Below are 20,071 nucleotides of genomic sequence, written 5' to 3'. Positions count from 1 at the left end.
GTTGACTGCAAGAGATTAAAGAGACATTAATATAAATACGCTGTCAATAGAAAGAGATAGAAACGTGAGAGAAGAAGACTGAAATAAAAACGAGGTGAGGACAATGAGACAAGTGTAGCAGCTGACTTGAAAGGCTTGTACAGCACCAGGATACACGTGGGGCTTCCTACAGAACTTCAGAGCAAACAAGCAAGGCAGCACCTTCCGAGACGAGCAGAAACTGCAGCATGTTTTCCAATAGCAGCAGAGAAGGGAGCTGAGCACATGCTGAAGCAGGCAAGCACATGTGTTTAGGCAGCTACACTGCACTGCTGGCACAGCTAGGAGGATAAAAGAGAAAGGGAAGAATTTTCTGAATTGTTTTCTCAATGCATGCAGCAGAAAAAGGATGGAGTCTGGATGCCCAGATATGTGAGCAGCAAGGTGGGAAGAGAGAAGCATGACTCAACACAGGCTATGGTGCAGATCTGTGCTTTGGGCAACTCAGAAAACAAGATTATGTTAAACAAGTCATCAAAAAAATAAAAAAAAAGAAGAAAAGCGACACAAGAAAACCTGAGGGGGGTTATAGTTAAGAGCAGGCCCCAAAGGTCTGCTAACAAAACCAAACCACTGAGCTTAGTAATAGCTCTACCTCACCAAGAGAAAAGAGCCCTAGAGTATAATTGCTACCTCATCATAATTGTAAATAAAGGATCAACCTGTCCTACCTGGTTGGCACTGGCAGGAGTTAGATTTAATCTTCGGCTCCCGCTGGCTGAAACAAATATTCAATCAAAAAGGAGGGGCTGGCACCAGGGCCTGGATGCTGTTGCTGCCGGGTTTCTGCTGAGCTGATGCTTCCTCTCTGCATCACTGGATAATTGTCCTGGCTGAGCACAGCACAGCAGGTCTGGGCCTGCAGCACTGGGACCTACAGGGAATACTCCAAAGGGTCCCAAAGGTTCATAGAGGCCAGGCTGGCTTGTTCAGAGCTAGCTCAAGTGTTCTCCCCAAGGCACAGCAGGTGGGACTGGGACATCTCCCAGAGGGAAGGTGTGGTATTGCCAAGTTGATGGACATGAGGACACCATTGAGAAAAAAGGCCCAGCTGAAGGACATGAGAGATGGTGCTGGAGACTTCCATGGCAGCATGGAAAGAGGGATGAGATGAGCCAAAGTGAGGGACAGATGAGAGATGCCATAACATAAGTTAAAGAGGGGGAAGATAAGTATAGAAAAATAAGGAAGGAGTAGAGGGTAGGGAAGTTTGATGTAATTTTTGAGAGACAAAAAGAAAGGCCTAAGGTGCAAAATCCTAACAGGGTTCTAAAGAAATGAGAAAGGTAGCTCACGTGGTAGCAATTCCAGCAGTCAGAAGGTACGCATGTCAGTGTGTGATAAACAGGGCTGTGTGTCTTTAAGAGACTAATGTTTGTGTTTTCCCATGCTCTCCTATTGTGGAAATAACTTTCTGAGTCACTTCTCTGATCCTGGAGACAAACTGAACAGACACGAAACATAACAAAACACAATAGCAACGGGAAGAGAGAAATTCCTCCCTCCCCCTTCCACCACACACACATTTTATGTCGGTGATCTGAATGCACTCAAAGTTTCACAGTGGAAGAGAAGGAAGGCAGAGACTGACAGTGTTTTTTGGCACACACTCTTTGAATCAAGCTCACCTTCACCACCACTGCATAAACAGTTAAAACATTAAAGCCACACTTCCCCAGTCTGTTACTTTTAAACATTATCCAGCCTCTTTGGTCAAAAATCTTAGCTTCCAGATTTTCCACAGACAGTGAACTGCAACTGGAATTTGCTAGCTTTTTTTTAACTTCAAAGCCTTCCACTTCAAAGGCCCTGCATTTTTTTTCTCAAGCCTCATGCCGCACCCTTAACAAAAAAGATGTCAGTTTAGGACTCTCAAAATGCCACACTTGGAAGCTCACATAGGTCTAAGAACCAACATCACAGCTACCATCTGCCCAGAGGGGAGTATGGAGACAGGCACACCCACAAGTGGCTGGCCCCAAACCCAGGCTGTATCAGGACTTCCTACACCAAAACACAGAATCACCACTGCTCAGAGCCAAGTTTGAGAACCAGCTCAAACCCTTTGAAATGATCCATGTTGCAAGGCCTTGCAAATTCGGTTCAACTTCCAAGTGTTTTGTTGACTTTGGAAGTCTTGTAACAAATCCCAAGGTTTCCCTCTCTGGGGTTGCTGTGCAAACTGTGTTTGCAGCCTGCTGGGAGAAACAGGATGACTTGACAGAAGAAGAAGAAAGTTTTGTTCAGGAATGCCGTCCCTCCTCTGCTGCCAGCTCACAGGGCCAGCCAAGGGAGACACCCGTGCTCCCAGGCACAGCAGCTTGGCAGGAAATGACCTGCAGGCACCTTCCACCCTGCACCAGAGGAGTGGCTCTCAGGGACTCTCAGGGGAGGGAGGTTTGAAGGCAGCCACCCTCCCCAGCTTCTGCAACCTCCCCAGAAGACTGGGCAGGGGGTGGCTTCCCCTTCACGTGTCCTCGCAGGCAGCTGCACTGATTAACTGCGTGAGCAAATAAGAGGCAAGCCTGCAAACAGGAACCTGGTGCAGGGTGGGTCTGCAAAAACAACAAGACTGGGTGAATAAATCAGGTCTGGCTGTTAGCGTCCCTGGAAGAAACCTTTCATTAAGGCTCCACTGGATATTTTTGGACCAAACCTGTCTATTTTTAGTAGGGATAATTAATGCTGAAGGAAATAAGGAAAAAAGTCAAGTTTTGAGTCCAGGAATGGGAAATTTGTTGTTCTTCACCAAATCACTGTGATTAGGGAGATCTAAAACGGAAGGACTGTATTTCAGGAGTAAAAATATGCTGCAAGTCGTTGTAAAAATTGCATGTCATGTGGTGTTTGCTAAGAGAGGGAAAGCTTTTCAAGGAGACAGCACTTCACCACTTAACTGCTATTAAATAGGAGTAAAGGCAGAGCTGAATGGCCAGCCTTAAATCGCAGCTGTGTTGTGGCTGTGTTTTTGGCTAGGTCTGTGCTGTACTCGTCTCCCCCTTCTTTGGGTGTTGTGATCTGGCTCTGGGAGGGCCAGCTGGGACCTGAGAACATGCCCAGGCCTGTGCCTGAAGTTACACAGCGAAAGAAAAATTGCAGCTAAGCTATGCAGCACCCTCACCAGGTCCTTCAAATAATCTGCCTGAAGTACAGGGCAATTTTAAGGCCAGAAAAGTGGCTTTATTAATTGACATAGAAGATTCTTGGGAAAAAAACCCTCACCCTATCGGTTTCAGGAGCTGAAATATGATGGACAATGTGTGCAATGCTTTCAAAATTCAGTAGTTTTACTGATGTCAATGGTTTTTATATTCACATCCCTCAGCCGACATAGGTTTCTACCAGTGTTCATGTTACCATAGAAGAAAAAAGCTTTTGCTGGGTCATCTTCTGCTTGTGTGCTCACATCCCACTGCACCTCAAACAGCAGCTGCTTCAGAGCAGGGCCTCCCTGCCTGCCTGCTCAGCCTCTTCTGCCCAGCATCTTGCAATCAACACACACAGGATGGCATCCATGCCCTCCTCAAGGGAAAAATCTGGCTCTCTACTATCCAATTGCAATCTACATGCACTGTTACATTCCTAATCTTTATACTGTAGGGGCACCTGAGGCTGGACTGAGCCCAGCTTCTAAATTCCTGACAGCACAGGGAACATTTGTATGAGACACCTGACACAAGTGGAACATGTCAAGGGGCAGCAGTCAGGATCTAAAACTGTACCTTCCTTTGAGATGCCTCTAAGAAGATTTGCTTTGGGGAGTATCACACAAAAATTTTCCCAGGGAAAAATCCCTGGGAATTATTCAGTATTATTCCTAATCATACCTTTCCTGCCTGATAAACACTTGCCCTCATGTCTCCAGTTCCACAAAACCTCTTTGCAAACATGCTGGATGAGCATCTGTTTATTTTTGAGCTCAGGGAGGTAAATGTCATCTCCCATGAATAGCTAGAACAATTGAAAGAATGAAGACATACTAAAGAATATCTTTTTCTAAGTTTTAAAAGGTTTGCACATATCACAGGGTAATGAGCATATCAGTGATTTGGTACTACCCACATTTTAATAAGAAGCACTATATGGTAAATGTGATGCTGCTGCATGTGTATTTTGTATTTGCTTTCAATTATTTTTGATAATAAAATATGGCAGCAGTATTGTCCACAAACCTTAGAAGCCCAGATTTGTGAGATGTTTATGCTATAGCTAATGAGCTCCTGGCTTCTCTGGTAATTGCCTCAAAATACAAGAGCTACTGTGTGAAGAACAGAAGCCAAAGGCAAAGCAGACTGGCTGCAGTACAGTTTTTATCAGCTATGAAGATACACAGCCTGTCATGACTGAGCAGATTAAATTGCCACATGGGAAATGAGCTCATGCAGCTCTCAGGTGACAATGACCAAACAGCAGCCACTGCCATCCACATCTGTGGGTACCACGAGGGAACACTGACATGGGTGTTTTCCTCCATAGCTACATTCTGCTCCATAGAAAGGTCTGGGTGCTACCTACATGGACAGCCCTGCCTCAAACCATCTTCCTTCTTGACTGTGTCCTTTCCCTCAACCCCACAAATTCTTTAGTTCAAGTGGCAAGTTTATAACACACTTGGTAACACATCCAGCCTTCTGGAAAGTGTTTGGGACTGTATTCAAACCCAGCTAGCACACAGAAATTCTGGAAAATTATCAGAACAAGTAATTGTCACCTTGGTTTTTTACCTTCTAATAAAAACGTATTAATATCTGGGTCCTTCACCAGCCATTGCCATTTGCTCCACCACCTTCCTCAAATGATCCAAGTTTTTTATTGTAAGTGGCAGATGAGATCTAGGGTCTAATGTCACACTTCAAAGAAACTTGACTATACCATGACTTACAGGCTGATGAATGTTGTGGAAGAGGAGTGGATGCTTGGGTCTGCCATCCTTTCATTCCAGTCTCTCCAACAGTTTTCAGCCTTTGCCGGCATCCTGAAGATGAGTTCCTGTAGAATGAAGAAAGCCAATTCAGCATTATCCTGCACAGCAGTAAGACATATGGCCTTTTTGTTCAGATGGTTCTGTGACCTTCTTGAGTAAACACAGTGAGTTAACATTTTCTGTGCACAAAGACAGTATTTTGGAAGCATAAGATGGGGCACAGCAGAGAGAGGGCAGGAATCCTTTAGGAATTTCTCCAGCTCAGGAAGCTCAGGTAATGCCTTGGCCTTTGCTTCATCAAACAGATTTATCTTATGCTGCAAATAACTAAACATTTGGGCAATGTCTAGCTATAAATACTATAGTTACAGGAATAATAAAAATATTTGGGTTTTTTTTTTTTGGTCTTACATTCACATCTCTTTGTGAGTATTGATTAGCTCTTTAGTAGTCCTGTAAACCATTATTATCAGGTGTCCATGTAGCCTTCTAAGTCCTTCTCCTTGAAGGGGCCTTCAGCATTCCTCCTCGGAGGCACATGGCTGGCATGTCAGCCACAGCTTCTACTTCCATTTCAGAATCCTTTTGCTGCTTTAAGTTCTTCACTCAAGCTACCCTTGGCCTTTTTATTTTTCCTTCAATTATTGCCCTCAAGGGGCAGCCCCTGCAACGCCCTCTGCATTTCCAGCATGTCCCTGACCTGGGTAACTGTGACACTGATGTTTTTCAATGGTGCAATTCCATTGCCACCATTTCTGATGTACACTGAAATTAGATGAGAGAGAATCAGCCCCTACAACAGGCAAGAGAAATGAAATCTCTCCCACAGGACTTGTACTTGCTCCTGATCTGGGGTTTATAGCAATGTTAGGCTGCTTGAACTACCTTCCTTTTGTTTCCTCTGAGGTAACAGTATTAACAGCTTGATTTCACCAAGGTATCCAAGCTGGGTGGAGTTTTGGGAAAGGGCCTCAATCTGTTATTTAAATGCACATTAAGGTAGCAGCACACAAGGTTGTGCTGAGCCCCCCCAACCTGCAGCAGCCCCTTATCCTTGTCCCTGCTTCTTCCCTGGGCTTCAGGGTCTGTCCAGCATCACCCTGAGAGCACACAGAAAGCACAAACAAGAATTCAAGCAAACAGATACTTTAGAAATAAGTTAATTTTATTGAATAGGCATTGTAGCTTCTCTCAGATTCAAATAATGGAGAAGCCAATTCACACAGATTACAGAGCTATCAGTTACTTCGAGTAATCTTTCATAAAAGAAAGAAATTAAATACAGTTCTGCTATAAAAAGTGCAACAGTTATAACTGGAAGTTTTTCAAAACAAAAGCAAGTTTTACTACCTATTGCAAAAATTGTTTTAGTGCTTTAATACTTTACAAAGTAACAATCCAACTGCTAAAAACAGCTCTTACACATCATCTTTGTCAAAGTATGGATCAGATTAAAAATGACATTCAAGTTAAATGAAAACTGTATGTAGAAAAGGTTCTCAAGAACTCACATTTTTCACAAGAAATATTCCTTATTCTTGAATGTTAATTAATGCTCCCGTTTCTTTTGAACAGTGGATTCAAACAATATGGCTGTCAGCTTCAAAATTATCAACTGTTTTCTTTTGCAGAGAAAGATGACTGCAACCAATTGTGTTTTGAAATTATAAATAGGGTGGAGAAATGGGAAAAGATAAATTCATCCCTTTTTGCATGAAAATTATCAAACAAAAGAACTGAAGAGTAATTTCAGCTATAAATTTTTGTAATTCCTATTACATAGTTTATTGAAAGCCTAAGTCAACATTTGCTAAAAGAGTATAAACTTATAGAAGGCAACAACAAACTCAGACCCTGAAAAATGAGAAGAGTGGTAAGACTAGGAAGAAGTTGAATTCTCAGCCAACCAAAATCAGTGAGACTTATTTTATTACTTATTAACATTTTCTTAAGCCCCAGTGAGAGCCAACTACCTTCTTTGAAATAGACTTCAAGTACAAATACATTTATTGTACATTTCTATGGGTTAAAAATGCTGAGTTTGCCAGGTTATTAGATAGAGTCACATTACAAGTCCTGACACTTTAAACCTTATATAATTAGCTTTGGTTATAATTGAACAGAGCCTCTCAGTTAATGAGTAAATATACTTCTTTAAGCCAAAGGTGCAACATCTGTTACTTGTAATTACTGTTTGGGAGAAAAGCCACTCTAAATGCAACCTGAACTGCAAAAGCCAAATCTTTTTTATTGGAAAATATATCACAGGCTTTAAGGACAAAGAGCTTTAGAATTTGTCTAAGAAAATAGAAGATTTAAAAAAAAAGTTAGCAATAGGAAAAAAGATGTACAAACAATCGGAGGGGGCATATTACACAACAGCAACAGTAGAGTTCTGATGAATTAACTACATATACCTTTTGTATCTAATACTTCAGCCTGTCCTTCAAGCTTTGCCCATGTCTGAGAGGCATTGAGTTTTAACAACACAAGGTGTACCAAATGGCAGAAGTACACGTAAGCAGCAGTGATACTTTCAATGGTTCATTCAACTTTTTCCATACAAAAGTGTTAGTCACAAGAATCAATGAGGAAGAACAAGGCCTCTCAAGGAGAACAAAGTCCTTCAATCCCACAAGAGACAAATTCAAGGCATTATGCAAAGTTCATAACAATATTTTATGTCTTAAAACTGAATGCAATGTAAAACTCAAGATGGATTCCAAAAAGAAAACAAGTCTATGGAGATTTTAAAAACTGCTTCCTAGGTGAATCATGCTAAGCCTGGCACATTACAAACACAGGAGTTAGAGACTAAGAGCAATGGGCTTGGAAAAGACACAGAAGTAACTGCTCCTCCCCAGGAAAGAGCACAAACCTAATCTCAGTCATTGGGATGGAGTTTTGTACAAAGCTGTCAAAGCTGGCCTAGAACACCACGGTTGGGAACTTGCAGCAGTTTAGGTCTATGTGGCTGATTTCATCCATTATTTAGTCTAGGCCTAAATGCTGTTTGTTCCCCTTGGCTATGGTGAGGGGGCAGAGTTGGGCACCGTGTGCATGCAAAACTCTCTGACAGCTCAGAGGGAAAAGCATTTCTGTACTGTACACACACTGTGCGTGATACAAAGACTGCATTTACAGTACTCAGAATCTTGAGCAAACAAACAATAAAACCATTGCTTAGTTTTTGTTAGTATTAAAAGTGCACACAATTTTCAAAGCTGAGAGATGAGAGCGCTTCTGTTGCGCCCACATGGCTGTGTTTCAATTCATACCTGATTGCAAAGCCCATTTAAAGGAGATGTGGGGCATTCTCTGAGCTGAGATGCCACATCCTGCTGCTGCATCTCCTGCATATTTTAATCAAAAGCATGGGGAAGAGGCTTTTTGGGTACTCAAACCTGGAAGCAAATGGCAGCAGGGCAGTGTTCCACTTCATCTTCACTACAAAGGTACTGTTCATTCATCATGGGCCAGAACGAACTGCATCTGTGTTAAAGGCAAGAATGATCAAGACCTGTTGTTTCTGCCACAGCAGCCATGGCTCTCAGGTTCCTGACATGCTGTCAGCCTTCATGCCACTCTGTGGCAAAGCAATTGCATGGAATTTACCTATAAAGGTGGCTTTTACCTCTCAGCAGGGGAAGTGCAACTCAAGTGTAACTCTTCATGTTTATATAGATTCCACATGTGAAAAAAGGAATAACTGGGTCATAAACATACAAACTTAGTCTCTTAACTTCCCCTCCTTCTTTTTCTAAATCAATGGTGTTTGAAAGTGGCAAAATGGAAATTAAATACAGAATGCACATATGAGTTAGGCACTGTTTAATTACAACATTGGATCATATTTTTGCAATCTCAGATGATTCTGCCCCTAGAATTTTCTTTAAGAAGGGAAGAGAACTTCCCTTTCTCCCTTCTTCCCCAACAGCAAACCTCTGCAACAAAGCAAGAGGCTCCATTAGATGCAGAGATGAATGGCAAAAACATTTTTCTGTTTCCCAGAATACAGAAGATCTACAAAACATACAGTGTTAACAGGAAATAAGTTTTGACACATCTTAACTATTTTCTCCCTTTTTAGTATTTTGGTGCCCTCGTTCCTCCACTAGCTACAATAATTTCTCTAGTTTAACTCCATCTCCTCTCTTGACTAAGGTTTCCTGACACACTAACACTCATCAAAGAATCACTAGTTTTTAAAGAAAAATTTCTGTTAAGATTACAGGGTATTCAGATGAATGTGTCTAGAGACACACAGACTACAGCAGGCTTGAAAGTTTTACAGTCACGGTTAAATGAGGAGGCAGGACAGAGGCTGCCTCCAGTTGAGTGACTCTCAGTCCCCAGAGAACGGTAATTTTAAGGCTGTTTGGAACACGGTGGCTTTAGCCCACATGGCTGTTCCACAGTGCAAATGTGCATCAGCCATTTCAATTCTCTTGGTACAGTACAGGCATTCAGGTACTGGGAGATAGAACATCGGAAAACAGCAATCAGAACAGCATTGTCACTTCAGAGGAATAACCCAACCAGACAAAGGATCACGATACCCAAGGAAAAAATAAGGTCTTATTTCCCCACCCCTGCAGTGGAATACAAGAGCCCCATTAATAATGCAACAGTTAAACAATTATGTGGTGTTTTGGTACAAGGCAAGTCTCTCCATACTCAAACAATCACTTTATGAATAAGACAAATTATTTGTTCACACGTGGAAGATCGCTAAAGATAAAATGCAAATTCCACTGACTGAAAAGAAGTGTAGAGTGTTAATAAGGAAAAGACCTGAATATGTTGGAGTAACACTCAACTGATTTTCTGAAACCAAGAGGGAACTTTTCTTCCCACACAAACTGATGCTCAGGACACCTTAAAACCAGTCTATTGATCAGGAGAAACCCAGATGCACAATCATTAGGTATCCAGGTTTGAAAATTTTGGTTGCAGTAAATACTTTAATAGTAATTCTTAAACAACAAATCCCAACAAACTAAACTGCAAAAGTTAGGGAGTTTTACAAATAACACAGACTTCTAATTTAACATATGCATTAGTCTGTGAAGTCTTTTTCTTTGCACAGTTCATCACTAATTGATATGTACAGTGCAAAGAACTGTGAAGAAATAAAATCTGAACACTTCAATCTGCAAGAAGCCAATGCATACTTGATACATATTAAGAGGATGTATCTGCCAATTAGGGATGAAATGTCTATGAGCTAGAATGATTTTTTTACTCCAGATACTGAATGATTGCATTCATTCTTGATTTTCATTCTGAAGGAATAATAAATAGCTGATTCTCTTTTTTAAAAAAGCAAATGAATCCTACTCCAATGGGTTCAGGGTGTGTTATGAATGTCCCACGTCAATCGATATCTGTGCAGAAATGTTTCATTTGGTAAGGAAATTTTCCATATGCATGTTTATTCAGAAGCTGCTTATAAAAGTGACTATTGGTTAGGACTGGAAGAGAATTAAATAGAGAGGAACAGTGTTGTACCAAAATATATAAAGAAAAATTTAAAGCTTTTCAATTTAAAAAAAATTGTATATTCAACTCACATTAGATACAGATGTGCACAATAGACAGAGCAGTTAGAAACAACAAGTACATTTACAAAGCTTTCTTTCCATGGTTAATTTCTACCAGCATTTCTGAAAGTAACCTATTAAAATGATGACCCTGTTTATAATAAAGGCGCAAAATATTGCTCTGTAGCGTATTTTGAAAATAATATAAAAATAATTTCTATATTACAATTTAAACTTGGCTTGTAAAATTCCAACATAATACAGCCTTAAGTCTAGAAATAGAACATACTTACAAACACCTTTGTGTTGTTTTCCTCTCATTTTTAACAATATAATAGTTTAGTCATATACACTGGAAATCCATGTGCAAATTAAAATAGATATTAGTGTCTGTTACTGAAATAAATTCATTTCTATGTTATAGTTTGGTGATCCTCTGCATAAGCTGCCATTCCCTAAAATAAATACTCTTCAAATACAATGACAGAGATTTAAAATACACTAAGCTAAAAAGCCATCTACAATCAGCATCAGTTATTTTGCTTCTCTGTTATCTGAGATCGTTGTGGTTCCTATGAACGTACGGGTTCTCACCTGTACAAAACTCTCACAGTGCTATGAAGACCTTAATCCCTTCCAGGCTTGTACTTCACGTCCGTGCCCAGTTTGCAATGTTTTATATGTCAATGAAGCACCCGGTTTAAGGCCCCCACTGCTAATGGGATTCTGTCCACACCCTGCAGAGGACAGCAAAGGCAGCCCAAAGAGCCTAAGGCTTCTCTCTACTCCTCGGGCAGAATTCTCAGCCACTGTCGCCTTGGAAGAGTAAGGTGGGCAGCCTGACACTGCCAAAGGCTCAGGCCTGGATCAGAAACATTTCTCTGTAACACCTGCTGGAGTTGCTGAAGATAAGCAATCCTTGCAGCAGGGAGAGCCCTCCCATGGGTGGAGGTGAGCACCAGTGGGGCTGTGTGGAGGGCAGTGTTTGGCAGCTGTGTGCTGTGCATGTTTCATACCCACACCTTCATCCCCCGAGCACACGGCCCCGCGCCGGGAGCGCCTCTGGGCCCCTGCAGCCGCTGTGCCAGGTCCTGGGCAGCGTCCTCAGGGCCACCCAGCACTGCTCACACCCCGGCTCAGCTCCACAAGCACCCTGAGCACTCCACTCGGCCTGCTCAGACTTCTAGGATACCAGCAACACAAAGCTTTTCAAGTACAGCACCTTTCATTTACTGATGCTCCTCATGTTACCTTTGATTCAGGAAGAAGCATCTAATTGCTAAAGAAAGCTGGGACGATATTGCCATTGTATTCATAGAACAAAAGGCTCACCAATTGTTTTAAAATCCAAAATCTGAAGTTACTTTTGATAATCTACAAAACCTTCTTCCAAATGAGCTTCTTGTTAGCCATATGCTACAACTGACACCCAGCCCTGAAAATATATTAGTAAACTCCAATGGTGGTTTATTAACTCTGTATAAATCATTTTAAATGAAACTTTAATATAAAGTATGACTGAAACCCATTATGTATCACAGGTATCCTCTGTTACAAAGAGACCTTTGCATCAGAGTTTAGAAGTAAAAAAAAAAAATTGCATAATAGGTTTAAGCCTTTTTTAAATTAGAAAAATTGTACATTCACACTTTAAAAGAATTCCAGCTTCTTCCAACCTAAATATCTCCTGGTGATTTTGGATCCATCTCGGAAGGTGTAGCCTACCCTGTGTTTACTCTGTACTTCTGAAGTCTGGACTACAGTGACAAATGTTGAATCACTATCAAGAAGAGAGCGTGGAAAAAAGCACATACAAATGCAAAAATATGTGTGTGCATCGCAGCACTCGGGCTAACAGAAGGAATGAGCAGGGTCCCTCCAAAGCAAAGCAGATTTCTGCACATCTGGGACTATGTGGGAACTCTACAGCTCTGGAAGGTGTAGAGAGAGCAGATCAGGCACAGGGCTGGCTGGCCTGTGGGCTGCAAACATTTCCAATTGTCAGGAAAAATAATCCAAAAGAGCACTGAGAGGTTAGCATAAAGCACAACAGAAAAATACATGTGAAGGTAATTACCTCTAGCAGGTAGCTAAGGAATGGCACAAGGTCTTTCACTGCTGGTGAATGCAACTCATGAGCAGTTGGGAATTTTCTCTAAAAAAAATAGGCAGAAAATTTTCTTCAATAGCTACAGTCTTCTTTTCATGGAACAACAGTTCTTCAGGAGGGGGGCACAGTTTCTGCATGTTTGGTCTGTTTAATCACAGCTATGGCACAGCTGCCACAAATAGCCCAGAAACAGAAAGAATGTTTGAAGAGAATTCTAAAAGAAAACGGCAATTAGAAAATTATTCAAAGATATCCCAACAAAAAGATTCTAAGGAAATAGGCACAACTAAAAAGGATTCTGTCAGTATTCCATACAACAGATATTTTAAAGTGAGCAGTCCTGTAGAGGTAAATATTTATGGAAATATCTGAGTGTTCTGAGGATGACAATGAACACTCAGGTTTGGTATCCTATACAGATAAGACTGACTGACTTTTCAAAATAATCTAATAACACGAGTACAATGTATTCAATAATTCAGAACAGAGTAATTTATCTACATGGTGACCAGTTGAAAATCTCTTTCTTTTATGAGAAGACCTTAAAAACACACTATAGAAACAAATCCTATGAAAATGGGAAACAGCAAAATCTTGTGGCAATTGCTTATTTTTACTATGTACTGCTTTTTTCCTCATTTGGAATGGATGTAACTCACTTAAACACATGGGCTGGTGTGGTTTACTGCTAATGTAATATTTCTTAAACACAACTTTACACAGAAATGAATGTTGGAATATCACACAGTACTGCTACTCTAATGCCCTAAGAACTCTTAAATATTTCTGTTATTCTTGAAGTTTAATCCTGCCAGTTTTCTCAAGCAAATACAATCAGCAGCAAATACAATCAAGTATAATACTGAATTTCTTTTAACATGGTCCGGCTTGTTTTAGCATAATTTGCAATCCCAGTTTTCTTTGACAATTAGAACTTAAATGTAATAATCACAACAACAAAGCAAAGCAGGACACTGCTTACCAGTGTATGCAACAGGAGGCATGGGATTTGGAAGGTGCTTACCTTAAGGAGAGAAGTCACACAGAGTTTTAACAAGTACCAACATTTCCCTTTCATTAAGGAACGCAAGTTCTGTAAGATTCAGTGTATGCTCAGTATACAGCAAGGAATACAAAGTACAGGTCTGGATTCATGGAACAGCTAACATGGCAAAGACTCTAACCTTTTACAGAAGTGACCAAGGGACTTATTTTGAAACCTCCCATTCAGCAGAAAACCTAAAAAATATGGTCAATTTTAAGTATATGCTCAGTTCTACCAATGTGGGACACTAGAAAAAGCTCACATACTTTTTCTTAAAGCCAGGACACAGCAGCAGAAGTTTGTGCATCTTGTTTCACAGGGAACTTTAGCCTTGGTTTCAGGGTTAATTAGGATTAACTGTATGCAACGGTGCCATCCATGTCAAAAATTAAAATCGGGCTGCAGCAGGCAAATAATCAGAAATTAAGACTCTTTGGCAAAGAATCTTTCCTGTGTGGGCCAGAAAAGTGTTATTCTCTAAAGAGGAAGGCAGAATTCCTGTTCTGCACCTTGAGGTGGCAGAGTCAGCAGCCCTGGAAGCAGTACTTTCACTTGTTATGTGAAATTAGCTCTTAAATGGAGCCATTGTTCACAAGGGTAACACCAAAGAGCTCCTGGCACTACACTCTGCCAGCTGATGGTGGAGGGGTGCAAACCCAGAGCTGTATCCCAGAGAACTTCCTCATGTCATCCATCTCCTTCAACAGTATCTGCGGTGTCTGCTTTGCAGAAATGCTCCTGTGAGCAAAGTTATATTTTCAGAAGTATTGCAAACACTTACGTAAATATTTGGATCTCAGACGTGTGCAAATCTGTGCTAGGAGCTGCCATTCCTGCTGGAGGCATTTTGCAGCCATCTGGGAGCCTCCTGGGGGAGATGACTCACTCTAGAAGACTGGAAAAGAGGTGGAGCCAACAGTCTTCAAGAAAGGCTCAAGTAGTTACATTTGCAATAATTATAACTCAATAATGTTTAGAAGGAATAAGTAAATAATGATTAGGTTCGTGCACTAGCTAAGGCAATAAAGTGATGCATTACATTGGTTTTGGCAAGCAGTTTGAGTCTAAAATGATCCTAAATTTCCTAGCTGGTCATCAAATTTTCCATATCTAATAATTTTTGAAAATATTTTAATTTTATTGTAATATTTCTCTGCATTTTAACATAAATGAAAATACTTCTGAAATTCAGGTGTGCAAAACTATACTGTCAGGAGGCTTGGGGACATGAAGTCATATTGAATTTTCTTATAAAACCTCTTTAAAACTCTGCAAATAAAAGTGGTTCAAATCTACTTTTTTAAAAAAATGAAAATTTAGAAATAATTGGTAAGAACTTAAAATTAAGACAACCTACAGCCCTCATGAATTCAGACCTTTCACTCCCATTTTTCCAGAATCATTCCATTTCAGACTGAAATATACAAACGTTAGTAGCAATGCAATATGCTGTCATGTTAAAAATGTGCAGTATGCAAAATCACTATCCTGAAAAAAAAGGCTATGAAAAATTTAGGTTTTACTGAGGAAAAAATACTCTATAGCTATATCGTTTCAAATGTCTGCAAGGCAGATACTACCCTATTACAACACCACATCTTCACTAGTATGACGTTCCCCTATCATTCTACTACCTGAGTGATGTCAGTGTAAATTCAGGCACCATTAGTAAATTTTTGACCAAACATATACACAGCACTGACAAAGGAGTAAACAACCCTTCAGCTTACCAGTACATGTAAAAAAGACACTGACAAAATGGAAAATAATATTTTTTTATGATAAATTATTCCTATTATTTCCTCATTGCCCCAGAAAAGCGAAGAGCTAGACACTGTTTACTCATCAATCCTTTATTCTTTAAGGATTCCTTTTACTGCAATCCAACACTGTTTACTTTGTAAGTAAGAAAATGGTAAAACTAAGTAGTCATGGAAGAATCCTCAATGCCTGTGTCCCTTGCTGTCCCTCTCCCTGCGCTTTAACTCCTCTTTGTAGCAGTAGGAACAGTAATTCTCAGTCTCGGGACGCCCATAAAAGGAACAGTTCTCCTTCTTACAGCGGTTCTGCTGGATGGAATATATTGGGCAAACTGTGCTTCTGCCTTGGTTTTTGTCGTTGTTCAGCCAGCTCTGAGGAGCGTCCTCGTCAGCGTACTCCAAGCAGTCTCTGATGTCCCCGGTGTCGAAGCCGTTTGTGTAGGTCTGGGACTTGTGTTCGGCCGGCCTGGCGTAGCTCAGCGACTCCACCGTGTTCACCGTGCGCATCCCGGGCAGCCGCGCGGGGCTGTAGCTCTGCGAGGACAGCGACCTGTTCTGCTGAGGGTAGGTGGCACAGGTTTTCAGGGTGCCAACCACTGGCTTGTAGGTATCATCCTGGAAGCTCGATGGCTTGGAGTTGACGTCATGCAAATGGATGACACTTTGCCTTTGAACGGGGGGGGTATGGCTATAGTGGGCAGACACCGGGATGGGGCCGCTTTTCTTGGCACCGTTGCTGGGTGAAGAAAAGGACCCGGGCGTGGGACTAGTGCGGTCTTTGAATTTTAAAACCAGTTGAGTTGTATGGCTTTGAGGTAAGACGGGTGATGCCCTATCCTGAGGAGATGGTTCTAATTTTTCTTTTGAAAATGCCTCTGGCTCTAGTTTCCTACTAGAGGAGCCATTCATTGCAGCCTTTTTCTCAGCTTCCTTTCTTTTCTGCTCCTGTTCTGCATTGAAGCGCTCCTGGGCACTGGTCAGGTAATAGCCGATCATCTCCTCGTGGAACTGATGCCTGTGACTGGTCAAAAGAAGGCCAGCAAAAATAAACTTTCGTTCACCCTGCATGGCAGCTCTCAAAATATTTAGGCTGAGTTTCACGTCTGTGCTGTACTTCCATGGGTCAGACTGCTTGTCAGAGAAGGGTTTAGTGTTCACCTTTTCGGTGGGGGAGCTGCTGGCTCTGTCAGTCGGAGATGGAGTGGTCTTTTCAGAGGGAGACGTGCTCGCAGACTGTCCAGATTCCTCTTTGCTCCCTTTGCGAGACTTGGACTTCTTCTCTTTGACTTTCTCTACTGTGTCACCATTTTTCCCATTCCCTGAATTGGCTCTGCTCATCTTCCCATGCACCAGACCTCCAAGACCACCCATGTTCTTTTTCAGTTTAATTCCCAGGGTTTTACTGAGGCTTCCTATTTTATTGGCAACTGAATCCGTCCTGGTTTTGTCTTTATCTTTCCTTTGTTTGTCCTTTTCTTTTTCTTTACTGTTTTTGCCATTATTGCCATTGGAATTACTACAGATGGAATCTCGGTCTGAGTCCATGGAGTCGGCCAGAGACTGCACGTCTTCTCCAGCAGAAGCTGTAGGGGATTCTGGTTGAGCCAAAGGGGCCTGCTATGGAAAAGGAATTATAATTAGATACAGCAAAAGCCATTTCATACAGGAGCTGGTGCAAAAATACCCACCCCCAGTTCAATACAGATTTTGACACTAATTTTAAATATGTTTTTTAATTTATGCACTGACATTTCTCACTGGTTTCATCACTAAATAAAGCTTTTCTGGCTGTGCTTGCTATGTATTTTATTTTGTTCCTACAGTAGCTTTTGTCTCATTTCAGGCACATTTGTAAAATAGAGGTCAGTCACTCAGAGGCTCTGTGAAAGTCAGTACCCCCAGTCATGGGGGTAGCAAGTTCTCTCCTGCCCCAGTGAGCCAGGACAGGGAGGATCAGCAGTGCAGGCTGTCCCTCAGCCCACGGGAAAGGAGCTGGGGAGGATGTGATGGAAGAGGAATGAGCTGCTGCTGAAAGCTGTGAGGGACATACAGCACACAAAACTGTGTGCAGCAGTATTTCAAAATAGATTATGTTCAAAACCCAGCTAATTTAAGTTGACTTTTTATTTATTTAGGTCTCTGGTACATGAAAATTAAAGGTACAATGCACCAGAACAAAACATCGCATCTGAAATATCAGACATTAAACTCAAGCAAGTAGGCTGAGGAATACAATGATGTGTATTCATGTTTATTGGAAAGGCAAGGCAGATAAAACTGGTCATAAGTCTGAGATCCACTTTATATTTTAAGTAACATGATAAAACACCTTCCTTGAAAATGCAATAACATGGGTCCTAAGGTACTTTAAAGCAGGACTCTGTTCATGTACTCCTGCAGAACAGCCTTGATTTCAGGCACCATGAACCTAAAATGTGCTAGAGATAAATCTGAAACGCTCAACTGACTACAAGGACAGGGGGAGGGGTAAGCTCTGTACATCTGTATACTTCTGGTAGAGAAATACCTGCCTACCATTGTCCCTGGGTACTTACCTGTCCTCTCTCCCAGGAAGCCCTGAGCACCCCAACACTCAGCTGGGAGCAGAGTGTCTCTCACAGAGCAAAGGGGAAAGTGCTGCAGTGACCTGACCATGATCATGCAGCAAATGTGAGCAGGGAGAGGTAACCCAGGTTACATGAGGGCTCACCACTTACAACTGCAGGACCATTTTGACTCTCCTTTTTCTGACATGGTAGCTACTACTGTAGACACTGCAGAAAAATGAATTTTTCCTCTCTTGCAGCTTGTTAAAATACTTTCTCCTTTTGTGTTCTGTTTCTCTGTTCAAACTTCATCTGTGTAGGCTGTCTAAATCACCTCCATCCTCTCCTAGCAACCTTTTGCTTCCAGCCCAACCCCTCCATCTATTCAATGCAATTTGCAGAGAAATTTCAGTGCCAGCTGAGCATGGTTTTAAAACAGCTCTCTGGAAGAGGCAGGCTCCAGTTCAGTGCCAGTCTGTGGCCTTTTGTCAGCCACTCTAAACTGGGAGCTGTCCACAACTACAAGTGCATTCTCAGAAACAAACTGGTGACCTAGCAGTGGCATCAGGAGAGCAAGACAAAATTCTAAGAAAACAATGGTGAGAAAAGGTTTCTCCAAATTACACAAACTACTGAAATTTATACCAGAAAAATTAAGCTAGAAGATGCATTTCAGCAAAAAATATACAAGCAACAGTGTTATTAAAACAAATAACCATAAAAATCTGTGAGCCTGATTGGCATCAGTGAGCCAAGAGTGACTGTCCCTGTTGCCAGGACACTGAGGTGTTTGCAGGCAGCCTGTCCTCCTGTGCCCTGTATCTGCCATGCTGTGGGACCAAGGGGGAAGTTCACCTTACCCGTGTCTCAGAGGGGATGCGGATCCAGGTTACATTCATGTAGCTGTGCAGAAGATTAAGCTTTGCCTCAAGAGACAGAATCAAACTAAAGATAAAAAAGAAGGGAACAAATAGTCAAACAGCCTGAAAGAAGAAGCAATACTTCACAACAGGGGGAGATGCAACAGCAGCCTGATTGTGACTGTCAGCTGAAGAACCCCCCCATGTCTTCTGTCATGTAAGCAGAGCACATGAACCAAGGCCTTGCTGTTAGCAGCTCTCCCAGTACTCCAACCAGGTACAGCTCAAGACATTTTACTGCTTAACACTGAAGTTACAGAAAGGTCTTACTTGGCCAGTCTGGTGTTATCATTGTCATCTTTTCCCCACTCCCAGTCTTTCCCAGGATCGACCGCAAAGTGCAAAGGCAGTAACTTGTGTTCAGAGTCAGTCAGGGGGATCACCGCTGAAGCAGAGAAGAAACAAGGATTGGGATGGGAGAAACAAAAATGACAAAAAGAAGAAAAGACTCAGCTGTGAAAAGCAGAATTGCTGCTTCAAGAAGAGCAGAATTTGTGCTGCAGAGCTGCCTCATCCAGAGCACCACAAATGATTTATACTGGGCTCCATTTGCCTGTTTTCATGTTTGTGCAATAAAAGAGGAAGAGGTTAATACATTGATTTCTACTGGAGTGAATGATAGTCACCTGTGGAGGAGGGGAGATCTCTGGAGAGAACCACATGGCCATTTGTATTGTACTATCAACATTTCCTGGAGACAGAGCCATTAGAATAGCAGAAAGCAATAAAATGTTGCAATATTCCTGCCTATCTCTCAGAATCAGAGACTTGCATGTTTGTTAATTATTTTGTCTTTTTAGTTTAATACCTTTGTACTGTCAAAGAAGTAAAAATATATTGATATCAGCATTAAGAAAGAAAGCAAGAGGAAGCTACACTGATATTGGATTCAAAATGAATTAACATAATTGAAGAGCAGAGATCAACATGTATATGGGTTGAGAGGTCAGTTTGAGGCCACTGAGTGAGTGCAGTGCAAAGGCCATTATTGTTCTTACAGCCCAGCACTGATGCCCAGCAGTTTTGCTCTTGTCTTTCCCCTCTCTGGTCAGGCTCTGCCCTAATGACTCTGCCTCTTAATGACTCTGCTTTATACTCAGCATGCAGAGACCACACTCAGATGTCACAGAGGGTCTATCATTCATCACCAGCAAGAGACTAAGAAATAAAGCAATGTCAGTTTT

The 20,071-nt window shown here is 41.6% G+C and overlaps 1 protein-coding gene across 7 annotated transcripts in view; it reads right to left on the bottom strand.

The window, feature by feature from the left end:
* Nucleotides 1-6,107: 6,107 nt before the first annotated feature.
* The window catches only part of OTUD7A (OTU deubiquitinase 7A), a 107,931-nt gene continuing 93,967 nt past the window's right edge, over nt 6,108-20,071 (bottom strand). For 6 of the 7 annotated variants that reach the window (XM_021554172.2, XM_077785875.1, XM_021554171.3 and 3 more), the window contains 3 exons: nt 19,158-19,272; nt 18,828-18,912; nt 6,108-17,038 (listed from right to left, as the gene is read on the bottom strand). In XM_021554172.2, coding sequence (XP_021409847.1) covers nt 15,605-17,038; nt 18,828-18,912; nt 19,158-19,272 — 1,634 coding nt within the window. In that variant the 3' untranslated portion in view covers nt 6,108-15,604. The remainder of the gene's footprint in view (nt 17,039-18,827; nt 18,913-19,157; nt 19,273-20,071) is intronic. The other variant, XM_021554175.3, reaches the window with a different exon arrangement.

Source organism: Lonchura striata, chromosome 11 (assembly GCF_046129695.1).
Source record: "Lonchura striata isolate bLonStr1 chromosome 11, bLonStr1.mat, whole genome shotgun sequence".
Classification (NCBI taxonomy): domain Eukaryota; kingdom Metazoa; phylum Chordata; class Aves; order Passeriformes; family Estrildidae; genus Lonchura; species Lonchura striata.
The sequence above is the reverse complement of the archived record's forward strand: the minus strand, read 5'-3'. Positions and strand labels throughout refer to the sequence as shown.